Source organism: Lepidochelys kempii, chromosome 5, assembly GCF_965140265.1.
Source record: "Lepidochelys kempii isolate rLepKem1 chromosome 5, rLepKem1.hap2, whole genome shotgun sequence".
Classification (NCBI taxonomy): domain Eukaryota; kingdom Metazoa; phylum Chordata; order Testudines; family Cheloniidae; genus Lepidochelys; species Lepidochelys kempii.
The window spans coordinates 22,140,468-22,167,518 of record NC_133260.1 but is presented as its reverse complement, the minus strand read 5'-3'; the positions used below and the strand labels follow the sequence as shown (position 1 = coordinate 22,167,518).

General features: G+C 50.0%; 1 protein-coding gene across 9 annotated transcripts in view; it reads right to left on the bottom strand.

Annotated features, from left to right (window-relative positions):
- The window catches only part of ZNF532 (zinc finger protein 532), an 80,721-nt gene extending 68,946 nt beyond the window's left edge, over positions 1-11,775 (bottom strand). Inside the window, exons 1-2 of one of the 9 annotated variants that reach the window (XM_073343648.1) lie at positions 11,642-11,775; positions 7,514-7,622 (exon numbers count right to left, since the gene is read on the bottom strand). Coding sequence is in view for 1 of the 9 variants with exons in the window: in XM_073343643.1 (XP_073199744.1) it covers positions 8,066-8,114 (49 nt within the window). In the remaining 8 variants the exon portion in view is untranslated. Of the gene's footprint in view, positions 1-6,371; positions 6,440-7,513; positions 7,623-8,031; positions 8,321-8,404; positions 8,696-11,641 lie in introns of those variants that run through there. The other 8 variants (XM_073343649.1, XM_073343647.1, XM_073343646.1 and 5 more) reach the window with 8 other exon arrangements.
- Positions 11,776-27,051: the final 15,276 nt, after the last annotated feature.

The following is a 27,051-nucleotide window of genomic DNA, read 5'->3' as shown; positions in this document are numbered from 1 at the left end:
AAAAAAATAATATTGCATGACTTGTAGTTCTTCTTTAGGTGGTACACCAGTAGCTGCAGTGACTTCAGCACCACCAAGTATGACAGCAAGCAAATGGAGCCAAGGCTGTCATTTTATCACAGAACCTCATGTACCAGTGCTTGAGTGAAAAAGAGGTTTCCACGACAACTGGGTGCATTGGTGTATAATCTACGACTACAAGTGCTGTTGGAAAGACTGAATTATCTTACTAGAAAGCATTTGATTCAGCCTCCAGAGATTCTCTCTTCACTCCAAACATGCTCGGAATGGCTACGACAGTCACTGATGAGGTCATAAATGCTACGGAGATGTTCATCTGCTGAGTTTACCATTTGAAGACCAATATTATGACACTTGCGGAGCTACACTGGTGGATGTTTTCCAAGAAGCAGACAAAAAGAGAAAAATTGCCGTCAACAAGGGGAGGCAAATCATCAAGTAATGGAATAGCTCCAGGATAATCAAGCGCATCCAAAACTACCCTCCCCTATTGGCCATTGATGTGTCTTGGAGGATGGACTGATCACACCAGTTATGTGCAAAATACCACGTGCTTCCGAATCAATCTTTAAGCTAATCAAGTGTTTGTGTGCAAACACCAGATGCTCACCACCCCTGCTAATGTTTGGTCAGCAGCCTGCCTTGTACAGAGATGTACAAGTGGGGCTCGGACGAGTATCAGTGTGACAACATGTCTAGCAGTGGTGCCCTATATGGAGACAATACCGAAGTTGACTTTAATGAATAAATGTGTTCAGTCCTACATGTCAAGGCTAACTTCCCTAGGATCATCAAAGATCAGTGTCTTTTTTATGTAAGCAATGTATCCCTGTGTTAAAGTGTAACATAACATTTTCTCAGATATATAACTACATCATTGTTCTTGGTTTGTCATGTCTGGTACCACTGTGTTCCCCAGAGCAGGGGTTCTCAACCTCTTTCTGAGACTCTCCCCAACATGTTATAAAAACTTCACAGCCCACCTGTGCCACACAAAATCATAGAATATCAGGGTTGGAAGGGACCTCAGGAGGTCATCTAGTCCAACCCCCTGCTCAAAGCAGGACCAATCCCCAACTAAATCATCCCAGCCAGGGCTTTGTCAAGCCTGACCTTAAAAACTTCTGAGGAAGGAGATTCCACCACCTCCCTAGGTAATGCATTCCAGTGTTTCACCACTCTCCATCAACCTTTTTTCTGCATATAAAAGACAAGGCCAGCTTTAGAGAGTAGCAAGCAGGGGAACTGCCCAGAGCCCCACACCACAGGGGGCACTCTGATGCTACATTGCTCAGGCTTTGGCTTCAATCCCTGTTGGTGGAGCTCGGTGCCCCAGGCTGCAGTCCCATTCAGTAAGGCTTAGGCTGTCTGCCCTGGACCCTAGCAAGTCTAACGTTAGTCATGCTTGGTGGACCCTTGAACATAGGCGGCAGATATAAAAGGCCAAGGGAGGCTAAGCCTCCCCAAACAGCCTGCCCGCCACCTTTGGAGCACACCGCCACTGAAAGGGTGGGCGCCCCGCCTGCAGTCCCTCATGGGCTTCCCCCCAAGGCCCCAGTCCCACTTGTCCTCTTCCCATCTCAGCTCCACCTGCATGAGAGTCTTGCGGGAGGGGGTGAAGAGGCTGGCTGGCTCAACTGGCCAGCAGGGGCGAAGAAGTGCATGAGTGGACAGCTGGCTGGAGGGCACTGGGGGAGAAGAGGAGCACGCACATGAGTGGCCAGCTAGCTGGCTGGCCGGCAGCTGGGGAGATGGGGCAAAGAGGCACACACGCGCATGTTTGTGACCAGGCTGGGGGAGGGCTCTGAGTGAGGGGGCAAAGAGGTGCATGAGTGGCTGGCTAGCTGTCTCGACCAGCGAGGAGCCCCTAGGGGAGGGGGAAAAGAGGCGAATGAACAGGCAACCGCCTGGCTCTTTTGGTGGGCAGGGGAGACTGGGGGAGAGAGGGGAGCCTGCGTGAGTGGCCAGCCGACTGGCTCAGCTAGCTGGCTGGCTGGCAGGGGAGGGTGTCTGGGAGAGGGGGCAAAGAGATGCGAGCGGCAGGAGGAGGTCTTGGGGAGGGGACAATCAGGCGCAAGAGGCAGGCAAGGGGGCTGAGCGGGGCTAGGGGTGGAGCATGGGCAGGGCTTCCAGGGGAAGAGGCTGAGCAGGAGTGGGCCTCGGGATGGGGCCACAGCTTCCCCAAATAGAGGAGTCACAGGCTGCCCAGGCCCCTGAAACCTGCTTGTGACCCCCTAGGGAGCCCCGGACCCCTGCTTGAAAACCACTGCACTGGAGATATGGCTTTTGAATAATACCAAACTCGACCCACTTCTCACGACATTGTATTACCAAAATTTCCAGCAACCAGAGACATGGAGCTGAGAGCCAGGGGAGACAGAAAATCTCTCCTGCCATGCTGCGGAGGGTGACACCACTGAAATTATGCTTCTGTAGAGTTTACAAATCAAATGACACCTCTCTTACCTTTCTATCACTAACCTTCCCCTGGAATGAGATTTGACTACATTATACTCCCAGATTATTATTGTGTGGCATTGTAAACTAAAGGCAACGCTAAAAGCAAACTATCAAATATATATGATGGGATAAAAATTGCTTTAACAAAAATTTAATATTCTCTCTTTTTAACTCATATCTGTATTACCCTATTTCTGAAGTACAGCAGAACCTTGCTAATCCACACTAATACCTGGGAGACTGATTTGTCAATTACTGACATTTTGTGAATAAGCAAGTACTGTAAGCCAACAATTAACAAAGACAATGCATCACAAAATGTACTTTGTTGATTTTGACAATTGTAGTTTGGTTTTATTTATTTATAATACTTCACAGTGTACTGTGATATATTTTGTAAAAATAATGAAGACTTGAGCTCAAGTAATGTGCCATTTTAAGAAAACATTTTACGAATGAAAGCATCGGAAGTCTATAGTTGGGACAGTGAAGCTATGGAGACCCCAGACACATACAGGTATCCATGCCAGACAGAATATATCCATAGTGTATTTCTATAATTTAACAGAGAGAACAGCCAAGGATGTAGGTCTATGCATAATAGCGTCCACTGGGACGCACAACTAATTTGGGTGCCTCAAGAGGCATTGGTCTGCATCCATTTCTTCACATAGGGTGCAACAGCAGCTCCAGACAGGCTGAGCAGAGAGCTGGAAATCAGCATTATGTTCCCCTAGCTTTCTGTAGTTCCTAGAGACAAAGCTCTTTCAATCAGTCTTTGCTCATGGGTTCAGGTTTGGGGCCTTAAAAATACGAAAGTTTTGTACGAAATCTTTGTACGAAATCTATGAAATCTTTACTATAAGGTACGGCAAGACCACTATTTGCATATACACCTTAGCTGAGTTTTACAGCTATGGACTACCAAGCACTGGCAAGCCAACAACGGTCCACTATCACAAAACGATGTTTTTTTTTGGATCTCTAAGAGAACTTCAGTAGTTTGCCACTTGCCAACAATTTCCTATGCTTATAATAGCTAACTGTTGGCAATTGCTGTTTTGTTTTTAAATGATGGGTACTATATCTTGGAATTTTTTAATGTCTGATTTGTTGAAAGGTTAGTTTTTGTTTTCACAATTGTTATAATTACGCTAACAAAGCCTCCATATTTTTTTTTTTTAAAAATCAAATCACACACTGATATTTTCTACTTTAAAAAAATCTCACTGGTGGTTTATGACTCTTTGGAAGCTTGAAAATCTTCTTCCACCTCCAATCATCAATTGTCTACAAAGTGGGCTGTTAATGCAGAATTAACTTCTTGGTGGAGACAGAGGGGGAAGAAAGTGAAAGGAGAAGAAGGGGAATTCTCTGGAGTTTTATCTGGAGTTCTCACTCCTAATGGCCTACTTCTTGGTTGTGTTTTTGCTGTTGTTGGGATTGTCTTTTGTACTGTTTATTAAGGCAAAGTTACAACAGAACAGTAACATAGTACACTGTACATTACTTACTCAGGATCAGGTTAATATTCACAGAACCTAACCAACTGGCTTCCCAGCTGGTGAGCCCTCCTCCTCTGAGTATAGTAGGAAGGGTGCCACATTTCTAAATACCTATCCCTCATTTTGGTTCTTCTCTTCTGTATATGCTTTGTGTGCCCATGTCCCATTCTTCTAGTCAAAAAGAACCAAATGCGGCTTTTCAAACTTTGTTATTGCCAAACTTTGGTTGGCAGCCAGAGAGCAGATTTTTCACTAACATGATAATAATACACAGCATTTACCAGTAGATCTCAAAGCACTTTAGAAAGGAAGTCAGTATCATTATCCCCATTTTACAGATGGGGGAACTGAGACCGGAAGTGACTTGCCCAAAGTGATTCAGCAGGTCTGCGGCAAAGCCAGGAACAGAACTCAGGCATCCTAACTCCTGGTTCAGTGCTCTATTCTCTGGGTCAGTGGTCTCCAATTTTGGGGGAAGGTACCCCTGTCTGCACCACCATCCCCAGGAGCTGGGGCCAGGAGCGGGGCCATGGCTCCCGGGGAGGGGTGGGGGGGACGGGACGTGAACAGGAGTAAGGGGGCTGAGAATGGGGCTGCAGCTGGGGGAAGGGCTGGGGCTGGGAACGGAGCCCTGACTGGTGGCCAAGGCTGAGGACGGGGACAGGGCTGGAGCTGCTGCAGGGGGCTGAGGCTGGGGGCCAGCACAGGGCTGGGAGCAGAGAAAGCAGAGGTGGGGCGGGGCTGGGTTGCACTCTCTCCCTGCCCCCCAATGAGGGCTAGCCTTGACCTGCCATGCCCTCCCACGAACGGTCCTCTGCACCCCCTGCCCTACAGTCTGGGGATTAGTGCTGTAGTTTAAGCCATTACAAAGCACTGCTTTCCCCCCACCCTCTGAAGCTGAGCAGACCACCTCCACAGTAAAACAGTGGAGGAAGATGACAGACATAAAATTGCCTACATTTTGCTAACAAATTTGATTAAATACGGTACATCAAGTTTTGGGTCTGTCAGCCGCCATAGTTTCTCCTTAAACTGAAGATAAGCCCCAAAACCATCTAAATCCCAAAAACTACTCTTTTTTGCATGCTGTTTTGAAAGATTATTACAAAAATAGCTCTCTCCTACTCTGATATCTTTTGTATGTAAAATGGGCTGGAACATTAAGTTACAGACACCTGAACATAAGAATTTATAATGGTAACTTAACAGCTCTGGATATCCTGAATCTAATGAAAAAAAAAGGAATAATATTCTAATTACTCCTTCTTCCATTTATTTCCTCCACTCAGACTAATACACTCTTCTCCAAAGTGGATGGTAATTCTTGCTCAAAAGCAACATGAAGCAGCTACAGGGAATCTCAGTGAGAGCACTCCAAATCAGGCAAGGCCTGTCTGCGCAACACCAGCAAAGAGAACAGGCCCTGAAAACATAAGGGTCAATATTTTCACATTCAGTTCCAGGAATCAGTATGCATATGTATGTTCTACCTTACAGTCATACTTCCAAGAAACAGAAACCTAGCTGTTTCATTCAAAGGAGACCTGGAACCTGATAAATCATTATCCCTCTGTTCAAGATCAAATACCCAAGATAATCTTCAATCCAAGATGAGCTCAGGATTACTGATACAGAGGATCAAACCTTCTAACATTAAGCAGCATTTTCAACTGAAAAGGCTGGCCTACGTGGAAAAAACAAAGCCACCAGAAGTACCATATAAACCAGCATCTATTCCGGTTTCTCATGTTACAGTATAAACTTCCTCACAAATGTAAATAAGACATCCGTTGCAAAAAATAAAAATAAAAAATGGATAACGCAGAACTAGTGCCAAAAACCAAATAAAACACATACACTGAGTTTTGTTCAATTCAAGTACCTACAGTTTTAAAATAGTTTACTATTCTGGTGGGAAAAAATGAAATGAAAGGTGCTCCCATGTAACCATATGAATTTTAGCTGACACTTGGAAAAGAGCATGCATCATCATCAGCAATAAATACTATTCCTATTATGCAACATGGATTCGTGTTTGCAAGCATAATTCTGTTACAGATGTCTATAGTCAAATATAGAACCTCTGCACTCAGAAATTATGTAAACTATTAAAAGAAATCATAGCACAGTGATTTGTTAGGCATTTTACTCCACCATGCAAGCTATTCACCCTATCAAATTTGAGAAACACAATATATTATACCTACATATAAAACTATATAAAATATTTTCTGGCTAAACATTTAACATGCCACTTTCATTGTATCACAATTCACTTCCAAATACGTTATGTAATCTACTGCAGTCAGAAATAAAAAGGTTCCTATATATTTGTCACTCTTTGATATAGACACCCTGCCTATCAACAGCCACCATACAACTTACCCAATCCAAAAATTCTCAAGGCTTTTAAGACTGTCTACTTTACTCTGCTGAACACAAAGAAAAAAAACTCATTTCACACTAGAATATTTCAATATTTTTCCTCCATATTTTTCTTGACTGTAGATTTATAAAACCAGCTTACAGCCAGGACTGGTTAGCTTTGTGAAAATCATACTGGATAAGATTCGAGAGTTACTGATTTCCTGTTTTAGGAAGTAACAGTTCTAGCAAAAGAATCCCCAAGGCAAAATGTTTAGTGTTCCAGTGTGTAAGCTCTAACAGCCTTTGTTCTTCCCTTTGCTATAATCATTACTGCTTTCTTCTCTCTCCCCCTCTCCCTCTCTCTGAAGCCTCCAGCTTTCAGTTTAAGATGCAAATGCCAGCTCAAATCTAAGTACACATTTATTTTTTAGATGACAAAAAAATCCTGTCCATTATGCATTGCTGTGAAGCTTTGGTTAAAAGCAGTCATCCCTTAGCAGCTGATGCACTGCCCATTCGGTTTCCTATTCTTATTTCATAACTGCTTAATATTATAATTTATGTCACTAATAATCCACTGGAACGCTATCAAAGCTCTAAAATATATCCTTCCACTTGGCTGCAAAATCCTCTCGGTGTAATACAGTTTAAGAAACACAATCAACTTAGTATATTTTATATATATTATACACCTATACATAAAACATATATAAAATACCAGTATTACATTAAAGTTGTTAATTCAGAAATAATAAGTAGGCTACCTAGATTTGGCCATGCAATCAATTTATAAATAATTAGATGGAACATTCAAAATGTGTAATGCTGTACTGCAATGCAGAATAGTTCACTGCCATGTGGTCCACAATTTATGATTGTCACTCAGAGGCCTATTCTGTATGACTGAATAGTGAAAAAATCCTCATCTATGAGATATATAAATGAAGATATTGTATTTAGCCTGGGTATCAGTAAGTCTTTACAAACAATAGCTTTAATCCCATTAAACTTGGATGAGGTTAATAGTATTTCTTCACCTACATTGAAACCATTGTTTCTTCACTAATGTGTCAGGTGTGCAATCAGAAGTCAGATTTAGTTTTTGTATACATGTAGCTTCATACTGTTGTTATAGTCATACTCAAAATACCATATCTCACCTTGTGAACCTTGACCTTTGAAAGATTTTTTAGCCAATGCTCAGTTATTGTCAGAGATGCATTACCTCTGCAAATATGAAAGGGTTAAAGGCAGCCCCAATCAATAGGCCTACAAGAAAAAAAAAAAAAAAGAGTATGCCTTACAGCATCTTTGCAATGCTTTTATGCACAATCCTACAACAATACTGTTTCCTTTGGCCTTTAAGAAAGACACAGCACCCCCCTTCACATCTTATAACGAAGAAAACGGTAAGACAACACCCTGTAAATAAAACAGCATGCAAAGCAGCATTCTTCAGTCACAAGCATAACGACAATTACAAATCATTCAATCCATTTTTATTTAGTTTAACCAGTGTCCCACCCTTGCAAACCAAAAATATTTGAATAAGGGTCATAAATCTCAGCTCTTGCCCATTCTTTAAACATAAAAAGGAATGAAAAGCTAAAGTAATCTCAGTTACTGCAAATATGTAAATTTATATAAAGAATCCTTTATGACTACATTAGCCACATACCAGTGCAGTGTGTCTAAAGTGTGCATTCACATACTGTTTTGGGATGGTATCTTTCTGCAAGCTCCTCTGCTTTTGGCTGCCATGAAGGGAGGAAGCTATCCCACTGTAGTAGCTCAGTGACTGCATTGTGTTCAGGAGCTGATCTGCCTCAAACCAGTTTCAGCCGGTTCTGGTCACCCTACATAAAAAGCTATGGCAACCCTCGCTGAGTTGCCAACAAGTCCCTGAAAATTGCAGGGGCTCTTTTCTTCTTTGGATATGGGGGTGATTTCAATCATGTCCCCCTATTTCAATCATATCCCCACTGCATACAAACATCCTTACACCCCAACTCCACCCCATAAACGTTCCCTTCCTCTCCTCCCCCACTTACCTCCCACAACCTGGCTGAAAGCTGTGAGCGTGTGTGTCTGTAGCTAACAAAGAGACTGCAATAAAAATCCTCATAGGATCTCTCTTGCTGCACAAGGCAGACTCGGCCGCAGCACTGGGGTGACTGCTAACCAAGGTCCTCTCTGCCTCCACTCCCTACAGTACAGGGTGGCTGCCGATTAACGTCATACCTGCCCCCTCATGCCGGCAGCTCTGGGGTGGCAGCTAACCAAGGTCCTCTCCTTCCCATCCTCCCATCTCTTCACAGTATTTGGGGCAACGCTAACAAGTGCTTTCTCCCCTCCACAGATGATTTTTCTCCCCACCCCACAATCCGCTTCCACAAGAAATCACTTCTCCCCACGCCCAACAGCACTGTGGTGACTTCTTTTGCCTCTAAATCCTCTTTAGGCTCTGGTGGAAAAGAGTTGTTAACCAAGGTCTGATCTTCCCCCACACCTTCACAAAGCACAGGGGGCAGGGAGCGGGTGCTGCTAACCAAAGTCTTCTCATCTCCCACAACCCCCATCCCCAAATGTGACTCTGTCCTGATCAAGGTCTTCCCAACCCACTCAACTCCCCAAAGGTCTAGAATGGCTCCTCATCAAGGCCTTTTCTGCACCCACCCCTCTCAGCACCGGGATAGTTCCTAACCAAGTTCCCCGCTTCCTCTGCCATCCTCCAATCCAGGGCCTTGCTTCCTCAACACACACTTGAGGGTGGCTCCAAATCAAGATCTTCTATGCCCCCATTGCTGTCCTGTCCACCATTGATCTTTTCTGTGCCCTTTCCCATGCTCTCAGTGAGGTGGCTCCTCACCATGATTTTCTCTGCACCACCCTAACCAATCCCCCCAGAGGTATAACTAATGGCGCTTTCTTCCCTCCAACCCTTCCTCTTAAAGAAGCAGCTCCTGACAAAAGTCTTGTCTGTCTCTGATCCTCATGCCACCTTCTCCCCACACAGAAGTGGTTCATAGCCACAGTCTTCTCCACATGCCTTACACTCATCTCCTCCCAACTCTGGGGCAGCTGCTAACCCCAGTCTTCTCTGTGTCCCTCGCCCCATCCCCTCAATGCACTGGGGCAGCTCCTAACCTCAGTCTCCTCCACACCGGTCATCTTCATCCCTTGCCTGCACTGGGGGGCTCGGAACCACATCACAGTCTCCTCCACATCCCTCACAGCCACAGTGGGGGGCTCCTAACCATGGTCTCCTCCACACCCTTCACCCCATCCCTTCTCCTTCTCATGGTTCCTTCTGCGTCCCTGACCCCCATCTTCTCCCTGAAATGGCAGGCTCCCAACCAGTCTCCTCCGCACTCCTGGTCTCCATTTCCTCCTTGCACTGGGGGGCTCCCAACCAGTCTCCTCCGCACTCCTGGTCCCCATCTCCTCTCCCTGCATTGAGGGGCTCCCAACCACAGTCTCCTCTCCCTGCATTGGGGGGCTCTCAACCACAATCTCATCCGCACTCCTGGTCCCCATCTCCTCTCCCTGCGCTGGGGGGCTCCCAACCACAGTCTCCTCTCCCTGCATTGGGGGGCTCTCAACCACAATCTCCTCCGCACTCCTGGTCCCCATCTCCTCTCCCTGCACTGGGGGGCTCCCAACCACAGTCTCCTCCGCACTCCTGGTCTCCATCTCCTCTCCCTGCACTGGGGGGGTCCCAACCACAGTCTCCTCTCCCTGCATTGGGGGGCTCCCAACCACAGTCTCCTCCGCACTCCTGGTCCCCATCTCCTCTCCCTGCATTGGGGGGCTCCCAACCACAGTCTCCTCTCCCTGCATTGGGGGGCTCTCAACCACAATCTCCTCCGCACTCCTGGTCCCCATCTCCTCTCCCTGCGCTGGGGGGCTCCCAACCACAGTCTCCTCTCCCTGCATTGGGGGGCTCTCAACCACAATCTCCTCCGCACTCCTGGTCCCCATCTCCTCTCCCTGCACTGGGGGGCTCCCAACCACAGTCTCCTCCGCACTCCTGGTCCCCATCTCCTCTCCCTGCACTGGGGGGGTCCCAACCACAGTCTCCTCTCCCTGCATTGGGGGGCTCCCAACCACAGTCTCCTCCGCACTCCTGGTCCCCATCTCCTCTCCCTGCATTGGGGGGGCTCCCAACCACAGTCTCCTCCACACTCCTGGTCCCCATCTCCTCTCCCTGCACTGGGGGGCTCCCAACAACAGTCTCCTCCTCACTCCTGGTCCCCATCTCCTCTCCCTGCGCTGGGGGGCTCCCAACCACAGTCCCCTCTGCACTCCTGGTCCCCATCTCCTCTCCCTGCGCTGGGGGGGCTCCCAACCACAGTCTCCTCTCCCTGCATTGGGGGGCTCCCAACCACAGTCTCCTCCGCACTCCTGGTCCCCATCTCCTCTCCCTGCATTGGGGGGGCTCCCAACCACAGTCTCCTCCACACTCCTGGTCCCCATCTCCTCTCCCTGCACTGGGGGGCTCCCAACAACAGTCTCCTCCTCACTCCTGGTCCCCATCTCCTCTCCCTGCGCTGGGGGGCTCCCAACCACAGTCCCCTCCGCACTCCTGGTCCCCATCTCCTCTCCCTGCGCTGGGGGGCTCCCAACCACAGTCCCCTCCGCACTCCTGGTCCCCATCTCCCTCCGCACTGGTGGGAGGCCGTTCCCAAACTAGAATCCCTACATGGTCTCCAGCACCAAGCTAAAGCCCCTTCCTGTTCAGAGCGTAGCTGAGGCCTGGGTGGGGGCTGGACCAGTTCAGGGACCCCACCCCAGAGGGTGCTGGGGGCCGCAGGGGCCTTGCCTGGAGGAGAGGGCGCTCCCCTGGGCGCCCACCTTAACCCCTCCCGCGGCTGGGAGCCGCTAACCACCCCCCTGTCGTGCTGGACTTTGCAGCCCTCAAGCCCTGGCAGCTGTAGCGCTCGGGTGACCTCGGCCCTGCGCGCTGGCGCCGGCTGCCTCCCCGTGGCGGAGGGGTCCCGCCGGTGGAAGACAGGGGACACCCTTTCCTCCTTCCCCGCTCCCCCCCCCCGCCCCCCGGCGGCCTCGCGCCGCCTGGGAGCCCCCTGGGCGGCGGCGGCGGCTACCGCGGCGGCGGCGAGCGCGGGGCCCGGGGAGAGAGCCGCGGCTGCCGCACTCCAGGCCGCTCTGCCACAGCCCAGCGGGGCCTAGCGCGCGTGGGAGCAGCAGCAGCAGCAGCAGCAGCAGCCGGGCCGTGGGGAGAAAGCGAACCCGCTGCATGCACATGCCGCACCCCCATGCAAACAGACCTGCTGCTGCCCCGCAGGGTCAGCGACCCGCACCCGTGGGGGGCAGCTCCTGCACGGGGGGGCCTCGGGCAGACAGGGCTCAGGCCTCTCTCACGGACACTGCAGCCTGCGGAGAGGCCTGGTTAAAAGATGGTTGAACATAATGGCAGAGAGAGAGAGACACTCTGGCTGGGACTGGAGGAAAAGGTGGGGGTGGGGGGGTGCCTCTGTGGCTTGTCGAGAGATGGGAGAGATCTCCCGTGTGATCCGATTTTAAGCTTCTCCCTTGCTGGGAAGGCGGTTAGGGGCTTTTATAGGTGTGTTTGGCGCATTTCCTTTGACAGTCAGGGACTCCTTGGGGGACAGAGGAGAGCCAGAGAGAGGGCGAAGGAGTTAAAAGTCAACCATACATGGCTAAATCGCAGACAAGGGGAGCTCATGTGCACTGCTGGCTTAACGGGGGATCTGCAATTTCGGGGGCTTTAAAAAAATAAATAAATAAAACTTGTTCTTTAGGAACCAGATTGAGCAGGCCCAGACAAAGAGTATATATATATATATATATATAGGTTACCAGCTGCGATTCATGGGTTTTGGTTTTTCCAAATTGAAGACTGAAAATGGTGTTGGCTAAAATGTCAATTACAGAGATACTCATTTTAAAAATAAATGAGCAGTGAGACAAGCAGGATCTGATTTTTTCCTTAATGTTCACAGAGGTTTTTACAGCTGGAAACTGAGAACTCGACGTTTGACATTCAGAACAGAAAAATCCCACTGACTTCACTAGGAAATTGGGGTGGGGAGTATGTTTCCTCCTTTCACAATCTTTTCTGTTTTCTTCAATCATTACCTATGTTAAAAAGCCTCTACTCTCAGAGAGGGGTCTTCTAGTTTTTACAGGACAGGAATCAGATCTGGGTTTTGTTTTCACCTCTTGCAGTGACTTGCTATAACCACAAACAAAGCAAAAACTTGTTTGTACCAGTTTCATCACCACCCGTAAAATGGGGACAATATTTCCTTTCCTCACAGGGACACTTTACAGCTTTGTGAAGCTATTTGACGTCCCTAGACGGAAGATGCTATGTAAGAATAAAGAATTATAATTATTTGCTGTAAGGTGGGAGAAAGGGGTTATTTTTTTCTGACTCCTGCAGTAATTAATTTACACCCTAAACATGAGATTTGATTAGACTTATTTTGCCACTCATGAAGGGACGTGGGCGGTTGAAATTACATATTGTAAAATAAAATGTGTTTTTTTTTATCAGTATCATTGTAGATTAATACACTAGCAGGAAACTTAAAATATCTGCACATGCTTTTTAACATTATTGCAAATCATTTGCTTTTCACTTACTGTGTACACTGGACAATGAAAACAGTTTCACTTTTGTTTCTTGGCAGTCTCACTTTCTGCGTTATAGGAGAATGTTTAAATCCAACCTTAAGGACTGGCTCATAGAAGCTGGTGCTTACAATTTTCAATAGAGTTTTGAATCTTAGCTGTTATAAACCCCTTGGCTTTTTGACTTCTTTTTTTTTTAAACAAAACATATAATTTTTGACTATATTGACTTCATTGTTCCCTAACTACAAATATTATTGATCATAAAATTATCCCACCTCTTTCAAAAAATTACTCTATAGTATGACTGATCTCTTGTGGCATGAGTTCTATGAGCTGACTACAGGCTGCATGAAGAAATAGCTTTTTGTTCATTGGAAAGCTGCCTGCCATTAATTTCATTGTTTGATCCTTTTTCTCTGATAGTGGGACAGCATATTGTACAATTGTACAGAATTCGTCTTTGAAGCTTTACATATGAATGACTAATTATAACATCACAATAATAGCATTATTACATTTGAAATAGGTGTTACTATTTTACTCTATATACTTTGGCATGAACTTCTGCATTTTTTGCAAGTATATAGAAATTTGTCATATACACACTTGATAATCATGAATGCTACAGTAACATTCCACGTAAGACTCACAAAAACAGCATAGATGCAATAAGCGATACCAAATTAACATTAAAGTATCATCTTATGGAAGGATGCTCTTATTAGAAGATTTGTTTACAAAGGCCCTAGTTCTTCAGATTCATTCACTTGGGACAGATTATCCACCCATATATGTGAGTTTGCAGGATCAAGACCTTAACTTGCTTATAATCTTAATCAAAATAATAAGTGATTAGCACAATAAATTAATTACAGGCACAATATTGATCCATAGTGAGTTTGGCACTTTTTAGAGCAAGTATTTGAATGAATTTGGCAAACAGTAATAAGAATAAACTAGGACTGTTGATTAATTGCAGTTAACTCATGCAATTAACTTTAAAAAATTAATTGTGATTAATCTCACTGTTAAATAATAGAATACCAATTGAAATTTATTAAATATTTTTGGATGTTTTCCTACGTTTTCAAATATATTGATTTCTATTACAACACCTAATACAAAGTGTACAGTGCTCACTTTATATTATTATTTTTGATTACAAATATTTGCACTGTAAAATGATAAACAAAAGAAATAGTATTTTTCCATTCGCCTCATACAAGTACTGTACTGCAATCTCTTTATCGTGAAAGTGTAACTTACAAATGTAGATTTTTTGTCTTATATAACTGCACTCAAAAACAGAACAATGCAAAACTTTAGAGCCTACAAGTCCACTTAGTCCTACTTCTTGTTCAGCCAATTGCTAAGAAAAACAGGTTTGTTTACATTTACGTGAGATACTGCTGCCTGCTTCTTATTTACGTCACCTGAAAATGAGAACAGGCATTCATGTTGCGCTTTTGTAGTCGGCGTTGCAAGGTATTTTACATGCCAGATATGCTAAAGATTCATATGCCCCTTCATGCTTTGGCCACCATTCTAGAGGACATGCTTCTATGCTGATGATGCTTGTTAAAAAAAAATGTGTTAATTAAATTTGTGACTGAACTCCTTGGGGGAGAATTGTATGTCTCCTGCTCTGTTTTACCTGCATTCCGCCATATATATTTCATGATATAGCAGTCTCGAATGATGACCCAGCACATGTTCGTTTTAAGAACACTTTCACTGCAGATTTGACAAAACGCAAAGAAGGTACCAATGTGAGATTTCTAAACATAGCTATAGCACTTGACCCTAGGTTTAAGAATCTGAAGTGCCTTCCAAAATCTGAGAGAGACGAGGTGTGGAGCATGCTCTCAGAAGTCTTAAAAAAGCAATACTCAGATCTGAAAATTACAGAATCCGAACCACCAAAAAAGAAAATCAACCTTCTGCTGGTGGCATCTGACTCACATAATGAAAATGAACATGCGTCAGTCCACTCTGCTTTGGATAATTATTGAGCAGAACCCGTTATCAACATGCCCTCTGGAATGGTGTTTGAAGCATGAAGGGACATATGAATCTTTAGCGCATCTGGCACGTAAATATTTTGCAACGCCAGCTACAACAGTGCCATGCGAACACCTGTTCTCACTTTCAGATGACATTGTAAACAAGAAGCAGGCAGCATTATCTCCTGCGAATTGTAACCAAAGTTGTTTGTCTGAGTGATTGGATGAAGTAGGACTGAGTGTACTTGTAGGCTCTAAAGTTTTACATTGTTTTATTTTTGAATGCTGTTACTTTTTTTTACATAATTCTACATTTGTAAGAGATTGCACTACCGTACTTATGTGAATTGAAATACTATTTCGTTTGTTTTTTACAGTGCAAATAGCAGCTCATTTCAGCAACATTATTCTTCACCTGTAAATTGGCCTTGTATGTACCCAATTCATGGAGAGTTGCAGGCTACCAGTGAGACCATGTCTACATTACAGATATTACAGTGCTGTAGTTATGCCACTGTAGCACCATAGTGTGGAAGTTTCCTACAGCAATGAAAGGGGTTTTTCTGTCGCTGGCGGAACTCCATCCTTCCTGAGCGACAGCAGCTAGGTCAACATTCTTCCATTGACCTACCTGCATTTACACCAGGGGTTAGGTATTTTTCACACCCCTGAGCTTCATAGTTATGTCAACCTAACTTTTAATGTAAACCAGGCCTGAGTCAGAACCATGTCTCTCTTTGTTGGTGACATCAAGTCACCAAGCAGTTAGAGTTGCTGGAGCCATTGTTGGTCTCTTCAGAACCAGTGAGTTTGGTTTTAGGCCTGGTCATAGCATGGAAACTACCCTGATTGTGTTGGTTCACAACCACTTCCTGGTAATTAACTATCTGTAAGCTTCCTTCATTACCGTTGAGGTACCATTAACTCATGTGTGGACAGTAAAGGTAGGTAGAGTTGCTTGAGTTTCTTTATTCCTTTCTTTTGGAGAGATCTCTGAAAGTAGTACTGGGCAGTTGCTTGTCTGCCCTGATGCTTCCCTCATTCATGTCACCTCTCCTGTTCCATGTGTATATTGAGCCATTAGACGACATAGGCTTTGGCTTCCCTACTAAAAAAGGTGAGCTTTTTACCTCACATTCATGAGCTATCCCAAAGTAAAAACACAGTGAAAAAAAGGCACTTTAGTTTTACTATAAAGTAAACGAAGCGAGGTAAACCCCAGCCTGAGGTATAGGGCTGACTTAAGCGAGTGTACCTCATAGTAAACCTAAAGTGCCTTGTCTTGCTATAGTCTTAAAGTGGGATAGCTCACATGTGAGAGTTACCCTGAGGTTCAAAACACACCATTTTAGCGATATAAACAAGACCTTAGTGGGAAAGTGTGGTCTCATTGTAGGGTCTTCAGTTTGCAGATTATACCCAGCCTTACATGTCCATCATTTCTGATGGGCCAGTTCCTGACAAAAGGTATCAGCAACAGGCTCAACACCGTTTAAGGGCTGCATACAGTTTAAATGTAAGTGTAGATGGTGACAAACTGCAGTTAAAACCAACACCGAGAATATCTGAACCACAGTTTTCTGAAATAATGATAAGTGGGTTTGCAGTTAACCTGCGCATTGCTGAACCTATTGTTGAAATAGCTGTTGTTGAAACCTATTGTCAGCAACAGGTACTTCTGCTAGTAGAGGATCTGGCTTTTGACAAGGCCTTCCCTAGTAATAGCCACTTCCCTAGGACATCTATCTAGTAGCAAATGGGAGTGGAAGACACAGAAGGCAAGAAGAAAGGAATTAAACACAATAAATAAATAAATAAAAATTACAACACACACACTCTAGCATACAGCCATTAGGGCACACTCATTGGTTTGTTAATTTATTGTCTGGTACTTAAATACCATGGTGATCAAACTATAGATAGATTAGATAGATAGTTGAGAAATACTTTCTATCCCTTAGAGGATTCTTCTTCAAGTTACCTTGATATAGCAAAAAGAACAGGAGTACTTGTGGCATCTTAGAGACTAACAAATTTATTAGAGCACAAGCTTTCCACTTGATCAGATGCATAGAATAAAACATATAGTAAGAAGATATAAATATACATACATAGAAGGTGGCTACAGCCCACTTCATTGGATGCATAGAATGAAACATATCATAAGAAGATAAGGAGTACTTGTGGCACCTTAGAGACTAACCAATTTATTTGAGCATGAGCTTTCGTGAGCTACAGCTCACTTCATCAGATGTTTACCGTGGAAACTGCAGCAGACTTTATATACACACAGAAATCATGAAACAATACCTCCTCCCACCCCACTGTCCTGCTGGTAATAGCTTATCTAAAGTGATCAACAGGTGGGCCATTTCCAGCACAAATCCAGGTTTTCTCACCCTCCACCCCCCCACACAAATTCACTCTCCTGCTGGTGCTAGCCCATCCAAAGTGACAACTCTTTACATAATCAAGTCGGGCTATTTCCTGCATAGATCAAGGTTTTCTCACATCCCCCCCACCCCCATACACACACAAACTCACTCTCCTGCTGGTAATAGCTCATCTAAACTGACCATTCTCCAGGTTTAAATCCAAGTTAAACCAGAACATCTGGGGGGGGGGGGGGTAGGAAAAAGCAAGAGGAAACAGGCTACCTTGTAGCTCACGAAAGCTCATGCTCAAATAAATTGGTTAGTCTCTAAGGTGCCACAAGTACTCCTTTTCTTTTTGCGAATACAGACTAACACGGCTGTTCCTCTGAAACCATAAGAAGATAGATATATATATACTGTGACAGGGTCAGGCCAGATGGTTATAGAATTTTTTTTTTTTGAAGCAAAAGATATTTTTTATTTGCATAACACACTTACAAAGAAAAAACAGCAGAATATGCAATGTGTAACACAGCAACCAATCACAATTGTTTTCTCATTAGCTTCAGGGGAGGGAAGTGTTCAAGCTTGCCTGGGCCCAGAGCGGGGGGGCTTCCTCGTCTCTCGTGGTCTTCCACCCTTCCAAGTTACCTGGTGGCCCAGAGCGAGGGGACTTCATCGACTCTCTTGGTCTTCCACCCCTTCGAGTTACCTGGCGCCATGCCCGAGTGTCACCAACAATTCCCTCCTCTGAAAGCACCCAACAAGAGGGGCAGGCTGTGGGGTGGACAATCCGGGATGGGGGCACGTGCACCCATGTGTGAAAGGACCCCTCTAAGGTGGTGGTGTCCGCAGCAGCAATGGCTGGGGCTGGGGTCCCTTACTCTCTCCCCCAATCAAAGGGTCAGACAAAGGGACTCGAACGGGGACACCGAGCAGAGAACCTCGGACAGCACCTACCGCTCCTCAAAAGCATCAATGGAGTCGATGGACGCAGCCCAGAGGAACTCCACCTGGATACGTGAACGGACTGAGAATCGGAAAACGGCCCCACGGTCACAGGAAACTCCATCGGCCAACCTCCTCTCTCTGGTTTTATAGATGGCCATTTTAGCCAGGGCCAGGAGGAGGCTAACTAGGAGATCCCGTGACTTTGTGAGGACACGGATGGGGAGTGCATAAATAAAAAGGTGAGGGGAAAAATGCAACCAAAAACGTAATAGGAGATTTGTGAGGAGCTGGAACAGGGGCTGCAGCCTGGCGCACTCCAAATATGCATGCGCCAGGGTTTCCCTCACACCACAAAAGGGACAAGTATCTGGGACGGGGGTGAACCGCGCCAAGTACGTGACCGTGCTCACAGATCCATGAAGGAGCCGCCAACTGATGTCCCCGACGGATCTCAGAACCAAGGTGGAACACAGGCTGGCCCACCAGGGCTGCTCACCCTCCAAAGGTGGCAGAAGGTCTTGCCACTTTGTGTCGGGGTGGGACACTAGGGTGAGGGCATGAAGGGTGTGGAGCATGAGCGTGTATAGATGTTTCCTTGGCGTGGTTTGGAAGCATACCGGCTGCAGTTCATGCAGCCGGCTCGCAGTGAAGGGGTGAGGGGGTCGATTGGGTCTGCGGGGCAGGGGTCCAATTAAAAGGTCCGGCGGGCCTGGGGTAGAGGGTGGGCGGGGCGTGCCCTTGAGCAGGACCCGGTCGAGATAAGCTCGAGAAGCGGGTGGCAAAGCGACCTTCACCTCCTGAAGTACGCGCCAGGGGGTGTGAGGTCTGGAGAGCGTCGGGATCCAGCCAGTCTCCCCGGTCATAGTCCAGGAGGTCTCCGACTCTCGTGACTTCTGCCAGGATCAAGCTCTGGTGCACCGAGCAGGACTCCGCCACCTGCACATGGAGCTGGGGGTTGTGTAGCAGGGGCTCCGCGAGGAGATCTACCCCCTCGGTGGCTACCACGGACCTGGTCGTTAAAAACAGTTTCCAAGTCCGGAGGAGGTCCTGGTAGAAGACCAGCAGCCCCAAGAGGTCTCGCGGAAGACCTCCCGGACGGAGATAAAAGAGCTGCTGATCATATCAGAGCCCTTGGATGCGGCGAAGGATGGCATGTGCCAGTGTGCTCCACGCCGAACTGCCTGCACCATAGAGGAGTCTCTGTAGGGCCTGGAGGCGGAAGACATGGACCTGAGTGTGCAGACACTTCAGGCCCTGTCCTCCTTCCTTCAGGGGTACATGAAGAACCCCTACAGGGGTCCAGTGCGTTCCTGACCAAAAGAACCCCAGAATTGATGTCCGGAGGTTGGTCAGGAAACCTGGGACCAGGACCAGGGTGTTGAGCCAGTACCAGAGCATGGAGAGGACTAGTTGATTAAGCACCAGCGCTCTCCCTCGGAGGGAGAGACATCAGAGTAGTCCCGTCCATTTCCAGAGCCGCTCTATCACCCCACCCTCTAAATTTTCCCAGTTTTCCGGCGGGGAAAGGTGTGTGGCAGAAAGGTAAACATCGAGGTAAAGCAGCGGACCCGCGCTCCACCGGATGGTCTGAACCGTGGGTGGGAGGGAGTTCACCTGCCGCCAGTCTCCTACCGCCAAGCCAGAGCTCTTGACCCAGTTGACCCGGGCAGAGGAGGCTGCCGAATAGATGGCCTGGCAAGCCTCCACCCGCACCAAGTCGCCGGGGTCCTGGATCATGAGGAGCACATCATCAGCGTACGCCGAAAGGACCAGCTGCAGCTCTGGCTCCCGCAGCTCCAACCCTGTCAACCTCCTGCAGAGGAGACAGAGGAAGGGTTTGATCGCCAGAGCGTACAGTTGGCCCGAGAGGGGGCACCCCTGCCGTACTCCTCGCCCGAAGATGACCAGTTCAGTCAGGGTCCAGTTGAGCTTAACCAGACACTCTGTGGAAGTGTACAGCACCCGGAGAAAACCCACAAACTGGGGTCTGAAGCCAAATGCCTGCAGAGTGCTCAGGAGGTACCCGTGGTCCACCCTATCGAACGCCTTCTTCTGATCTAGGGACAGGAGGGCGAACGACAGACCATCTCTACTCCCGAGTTCCAAAAAGTCCCGAACCATAAATAGGTTATCAAAGATACTGCGGTCCGGGACGGTGTAGGTCTGGTCTGGGTGGATCACGTCCGCCAGCACAGACCCTAGCCGCAGCGAGATTGCTTTTGCTATGATTTTGTAGTCCGTGCTGAGGAGCGAGACGGGAAGCCAATTTCGTAAATCGCAGAGGTCCCCCTTCTTCGGCAATAAGGCGAGCACAGCTCGCCTACACAAAAGAGGGAGGACCCCGCTCTGCAGAGACTCGGCCCAGACAGTGACTAGGTCTGGGCCAAGGACGTCCCAAAACATGCGGTAGATCTCCACGGTCAGCCCGTCCATGCCTGGAGACTTATTAGTGGGTATACAACAGAGGGCTTCCGAGAACTTGGCCAGAGTGAGAGGCAACTCTAGCCGGTCTCGGTCGCCCACGCTGACCATAGGGAGCTCCTCCCAACGCACTCTGCAAGCGCTAGGATCAGTCGGATCCGGGGAGAAAAGACTTGCATAGAAGGCTCGGGCCTCCCGCACATCTCCGCCGGTTCCGTGAGGGGGGGTGCCGTCTTCTGCCAGGAGGCAGGTGACGTGTTTCTTGGTCCCCCTTGCTTTCTCCAGGGCATAGAAGAAGCGGGAGCCGCGATCCATGTCCCGAAGGATGTGGATGCGGGATCGAACAAAGGCGCTCCGGGCCCGATGGTCCTCGAGGGCCCGGAGCTCCTCCCGCTTCTTCTGGCACGCTCCGCAAAGGAGCGGGTCTTCGGGGCTGGTGGCCAGACACCTCTCCAGCTCTAAGATCTCCCATTCCAACTGCTCTGTCATCGCATGTCTCCGTCGGCTGGTGCACCGGGTGTAGTCGCGGCAGAAAAGCCAGGCGCGCACCTTCCCCAGGTCCCACCATCGCCGCGCTGAGGGAAAGGCACGCCGCTGCCCTCGCCAGCCCAGCCAGAATTCCCAGAAGGATGTCATGAAGCCCTCATCCTCCAACAGGCTGTTGTTAAAACGCCAATAGGCCGGCCCCGGCCTCTCCACACAGAGAGAGGCTGTCATGGTGGCTAGGTGATGGTCAGGAAATGGGGCCAGCCGAATGCTGGAGGAGTGGGCTCATGAGAGATGGAAGTGTAATAAATAAATGCGGTCCAACTGGGAGTGGCTCGACCGATGGGCTTCCACCCGGACAAAGGTGAATGTGGAAGTGTCATCCGGGTGGTGGTCACACCAGATGTCCACTAGGGAGTGATGTTCAACTATCTCCCGGAGGGCGTCCGCGGCGGCCGGGCACTGCTCGGTCCCCAAGCGGTCTCGCTCCTCGAGGGTGGTATTAAAATCCCCGCCCAGGACCAGGCACTCGTGAGAATCTAAGGTGCCGAGGAAGGCGGACGCCTGCTGATAGAATTGCAGCCACTCCAGGCCCGATGTCGGGGCATTGACATTAATGAGGTTAACCACGAGCCCCTCTATATGGACCTGGAGATGCAGCAGGCAACACTGCACGGCCTCGGCAACCCCTAGCACCTCGGGCCGTAGGTCGGGGAGAACAGGGTTCCCACTCCAGCCTGCCAAATCGTGGAATAGCTAAAGTAGACCCTGTCCCCCCACTCCAGCCGCCAACTATCTTTGGCGGTCGGATCCATATGGGTCTCTTGCAGGAAAATCACAGAGTACCCTCCCTCCTGAAGGAAGGAGAGCACCTGGGACCTGCAGAGAGCCATCCTACAGCCCCGGGTGTTCAACGTTGTGATGGTGAGAGGTGTCATGGGGAGGGCCGGGGGGGATCCTCACTGGCAGGGACGCTCGCATCCCACAGCGGGCCGCGCAACAGTCTTTGACCCATCCCATAGGTGAGTAATTGGTGTCGGAAGACGTGGACCCGCCAGTAGGCCACGGCATCCTGCTTCGCTGTCCCTTTACCTTCCCCCTTGAGGGCCCTTGTGGCCCGGAGGATTTGAAAAAAATCCCTACATCGCTGGAGAGCAAGTTGTACCTTGTTGCAGGAGCCACGGACATCCTCTAAAAACTTCTGCAGCTCTCCTGGCAGCTCATGGGGGGGTGGGGTTACAATTTCCCCGTTGTTCCCCGGCGGGGCCCTTGGTGCAGCCCCGTGGCCTACTAAAATGGGCAAGCAGGGTGCGGACCCCCAACCGGGTGCCTGATGGGCTGGAGCTTCTAGGCCCGCCTCAAGCTCTGGGGCGATAGGGGGCGGTGGAGAGAAAATAACAGCCCCTAATGGGTCAGGGCAGGAGAACGCAAAGGCCGCTCCCTGGGGGTCATCGGTTGGAAAAGGGAAGGAGACAGCCCCGGGGGCGGCGATAACATCACAGGAGGTAGACTGGATAGGGTAGGGGCGGGGTAGGGGCAGGGGCAGAGGCGAGGTTCTGGGTTTCAGGAGGCAAGCAGCTGGATGGTGGCGCCTCCCTATCAGGCTTGAGGGTTAAGGGGGTGAGGAGGGAGCTCTCAGTGATACCGAGCGCGGGCTCTATGGTGAATTTAGCGGCCACAGCATCAGGAGGTGGATTATCTTCTGTTGGGCCGCCGCCTGGGAAGGAAATCGATTGCTCTGCACCAATGGGGGGTGCCCCTGGCTGCTCGTGTCCCGGCTGCGTGGTGCCAGCTGTCACCTAAGCAGGCTCGGTGGTCGTCAGTGGGGTGCCATCAGTGGCCGGGTCGATGGAGGAGTCCAGGGGCTCCGCGGAGGTGGGAGCAAAAGCAGCAGTTAGGGGAAGGGAACATGGGGAAAGGAGGGGTGGAGTGAGGTCACCCAAATCAAGGTTTGCTGACAAAAGGTCGTCCTCCCCCTGGGCGACCGGGGTCAGATCTAGGGCCTTGATCTCCTCGAACATGGAGTAGAGGACACTTTCCGTCACCTCGGGGTTCTCCCCGCTGGCACCCGCCAAGACGGTTGCCTCAGGGTTCACGGGGGCTTCGGGTAGTGTCAGGACAGAAGGAGCTTCCTCGAGGGTCTCCCGTGGAGGGGAGACACTACCTTCCAGTGCTACCACATCTTTCCCGGCTGACACCGCTGGATGGGACACACTCGTGGACAAAGCGGAAGGTTCGGCATCGGTGCCCCCCTTCCTGGTCTTCCGGGGGGCCTCCGCCTCGGGTAGATGAGGCGAAGTTCAAGCCTTCCACTTGCCTCGCTTCCCCTGGACTAGGGCCCAGCCCTCCATGACATCATCTGGGGGCTGGTTAGCAGGGATCGTATCAGGGGGTAAAGGCAATGGCTCAGGGACTTGCGGGGGTGCCGGCGAGGCAGCATAAGGGAGGGAGGATTCTCCCTGGGGCAGGCTCTCTCCCATGCTTGGTGGTATCTCTGCCACACCCTCCTCCATAGGCCCCACCAGATTGTCAGCAGCGAGGGCGGGGCTTTTCCGCTCGTCTGGGTGATGTAGGGGAGGTGCCCCTTGGGCCTGAGCGGGAGAAGCGGTGGTCCGAAGAGGAGGGGGGGCTGGTTCAGGTATCGGGCAGCCAGGGGCGTCGGCAATGATGGGGCTGATGTCCTGCCGGGTCTCGGGGATCCCAGGTGCCCCTCCTTGCCCACCCTCCGGACATGCCCTGATGCCCGGCAGAGGTAGCACCGGGCTTCCCCCGTGGAGAAATACACCCGGTAACGGGCCCCCTGGTGGGGGACTGGGAAGGACCCCTCGAGCGCCCCTCTGTCATGCGCCGCCGACGGCAGTAGAAGCTGCACTTGCCGGTGGAAGGAAAAGATGTGACGGAGGGTGGGGTCCTTGCAGCCCAACGGGAGAGGGCTGATGACAGAACAGGTTTCCCCAGGGTGGAAAGGGCGGGTAACAGGGCAGCATTGGGAAGAAAAGGAGGGACAGAGGTCAGGACCAGGTGGACGCCCAGGTCCTCCAGTGGCTCTAGGGGGACAAACACCCCCCCTACCGCCTGGCCCCTCTCCACTGCCTCCTGGGCGGCAGCCTCCGATGCTAAGAATTAGACGACCTTCCCATACATTTTGGAGGCCGCCACAATGGCCGAGGGCCCCACCACCCTCGCCAACGCCTGCACGTAGGTCTCCAAGTGGGGCAAGGCGGGCACCAGGAGGCATTGGACACCGTGCTTCCTTGTCATGGTGGGGAAGGGGCCCTGGCCGCTGTTGATGGTGGCAGAGGTGGTGGGCAGGAGAGATGATGAGGCGGCAGGCGGGGGGGCTGCTGCCACCCGGGCATACGTCCTGGGGGGTGAGGGAGGGACACCCGCAGAGTCGGTGGAGGGGGCAGCAGGGAGGGATGCTATGGTCGGTGGCAGGGCCACAGCAGTGGGGGGGGCCCTGCCACGGAGGGCCTGGTGGTTTTAGCAGGGCGCTTCCCCTTCTTCTTGCCCTGGCCTTTCCCGATGGCTGGGGGGGCTCCCCTAGAGTCTGGGGAGGCAGTGGGCATGGCAGCGGCGGAGGTCACCCCGGTGCCCTCTATTGCCGATGCCCCAGCGGGGGCGGTGGCAGGTGGTTAACAGGAGTTGGGGTCAGGTAAAAAGGGACAGGCTGTGGGATGGGCAGTTCATGGGGGAGGGGGGGTATATGAACCACCGTACGCTTGTCCAGAGAGTCCTGTTTGGTTGGCTGGTGCTTCTGGCCCACACGGTGGAATCAGGGCGAGCAGCTAAGTCCAGAGGCAGATGTTAAACAGCCAGCAATGACGATGGAGGGGGCACTGATGAGGATAGTGGTGTGGGAGTTGGGAGGACACAGATGAATCGGGTGCCACACCCCCTTTGTCCCTACAAACACAGTCATGACACAGTCAAGGCCTCCCCACACACAAGAGCACAGTTTGAATGTTACTCAGTCTTGGGCCCCCTCCACGGCAATTTGTAGATTCCCCGGGCAATGTTCCTCCGGTAGACGGCTATTTCTCTGTCTTTGGACTTTCTTTTTCGCATCCTCCAGGGATGCCGGAGCGGATGATAAGAAATTCTCTCAACCCAAGACGGGTCTGCAGACAAACAGCAAGTGGCTGGGTCTGGGGGCTGGGTCCTTCCACTCCCCACCTCCAGGGAGCGGGTCAGCAGCCCCCCCCCCTTGGGGGGGGTTTTCAGCTGGAGCGGCAGCAGTGTCCGAGGGCAGGTGGCGGGGGGGGGGGGCGGCTAACAGCCAGCCGGCAGCCGGCCCGCACTCTACCAACAGCAGAGAAAAGAAAAAAAAACAACAAAAAGAAGAGAAAGGTGGGAGAGCGTCTGGCCCGGTCGGGGGGGAAGCCAAAAGCTGGGGCAAAAAGCAAGGAAAGCCCAAGTCAGAGGGCAGCAGCAGGAGAGCAGGCTAAGTAGGTCCCTTTTCCCTGGGTAAGGGAACAGGGAAGGTTTTTTTTTTTTTTGAAACAGAAAAGAATTTTATTGTGTAACACTTGCAAAGAGTTACCAAAGAAAACAAAACAAACTATGCAACAAAACAACGCAAACAGAAGGTATAACACAGCAGCTTTCAGGAGGGAGAAGTGTTCAGGCTAGCCTGGGCCCAGAGCGGGGGGGCTTCCTCGACACTCGTGGTCTTCCACCCTCCTGAGTTACCTGGTGGCCTAGAGCAGGGGGGCTTCCTCAACACTAGTGGTCTTCCACCCCCTCGAGTTACCTAGTGCCGCACCCAGTGTCACCGATTATCCCTCTCCTGAGAGTGCCCGGCAAGATGGGCACGGCTGCGGGGTGGGCGGTTTAGGGGTGCGGGGGGTAGACACCCATGTATTATAGGACCCCTCCTAGATGACAGTAATGATGGTATCCACAGCGGCAATGGTGGGGGCTGGCGTCTCTCGCTCTTCCCCTCAATCAAACGGTCAGATGGAGGGAACCGGACGGGGTCACCGAGCAGAGAACCCCGGACAGCGCCCACCGCTCCTCCAAGGTGTCAAGGGAGTCGGTGGACGCCGCCCAGAGGAACTCCGCCCAGATTCGTGAATGTACTGAGGATCGGAAAAAGGCCCCACAATCGCGGGACGCTTCATGGGCCAACCTCCCCTCTCTGGTTTTATAAATGGCTGTTTTAGCCAAGGCTAGGAGGAGGTAAACCAGGAGGTCTCGTGATTTTGTGGGGTCACGGATGGGGAGTGTATAGATAAAAAGGTGCGGGGAGAAATGAAGCCAAAAGCGCAATAGAATATTTGTGAGGAGACGGAAAAGGGGCTGCAATCTGGCACACTCTAGATATATGTGCTCCAGGGTTTCCCTCACATTACAAAAAGGGCAAGTATCCGGGATGGGGTTAAACCATGTCAGAAACACGCTCGTGCTCACAGCTCCGTGAAGGAGCCGCCAACTGATGTCCCCGACGGGCCTCGGGACCAAGGTGGAATACAGGCTGGCCCACCGAGGTTGCTCACCCTCCAAGGGTGGCAGGAGGTCCTGCCACTTTGTATTGGGGCGGGACACCAGGGTGTGGGCGTGAAGGGTGTGAAGCGTGAGTGTGTATAAATAATTCCGTGGTGCGATTTGAAAACTGACCGGCTGCAGTTCATGCAGCCGGCTTGCAGTGAAAGGGTCAGGGGTTTGTTGGGATCGGCAGGGTAGGGGCCCAATGGAAAGGTCCAGCGGGCCTGCGGTAGAGGATGGGCGGGGTGCACCGTCGCACAAGGCTCGGTTGACATAAGCCCGAGCAGCGGGGGTCAAGGCGGCCTTCACCTCCTGAAGTACACGCCGGGAGGTACGAGGGCTGGAGAGCCCCAT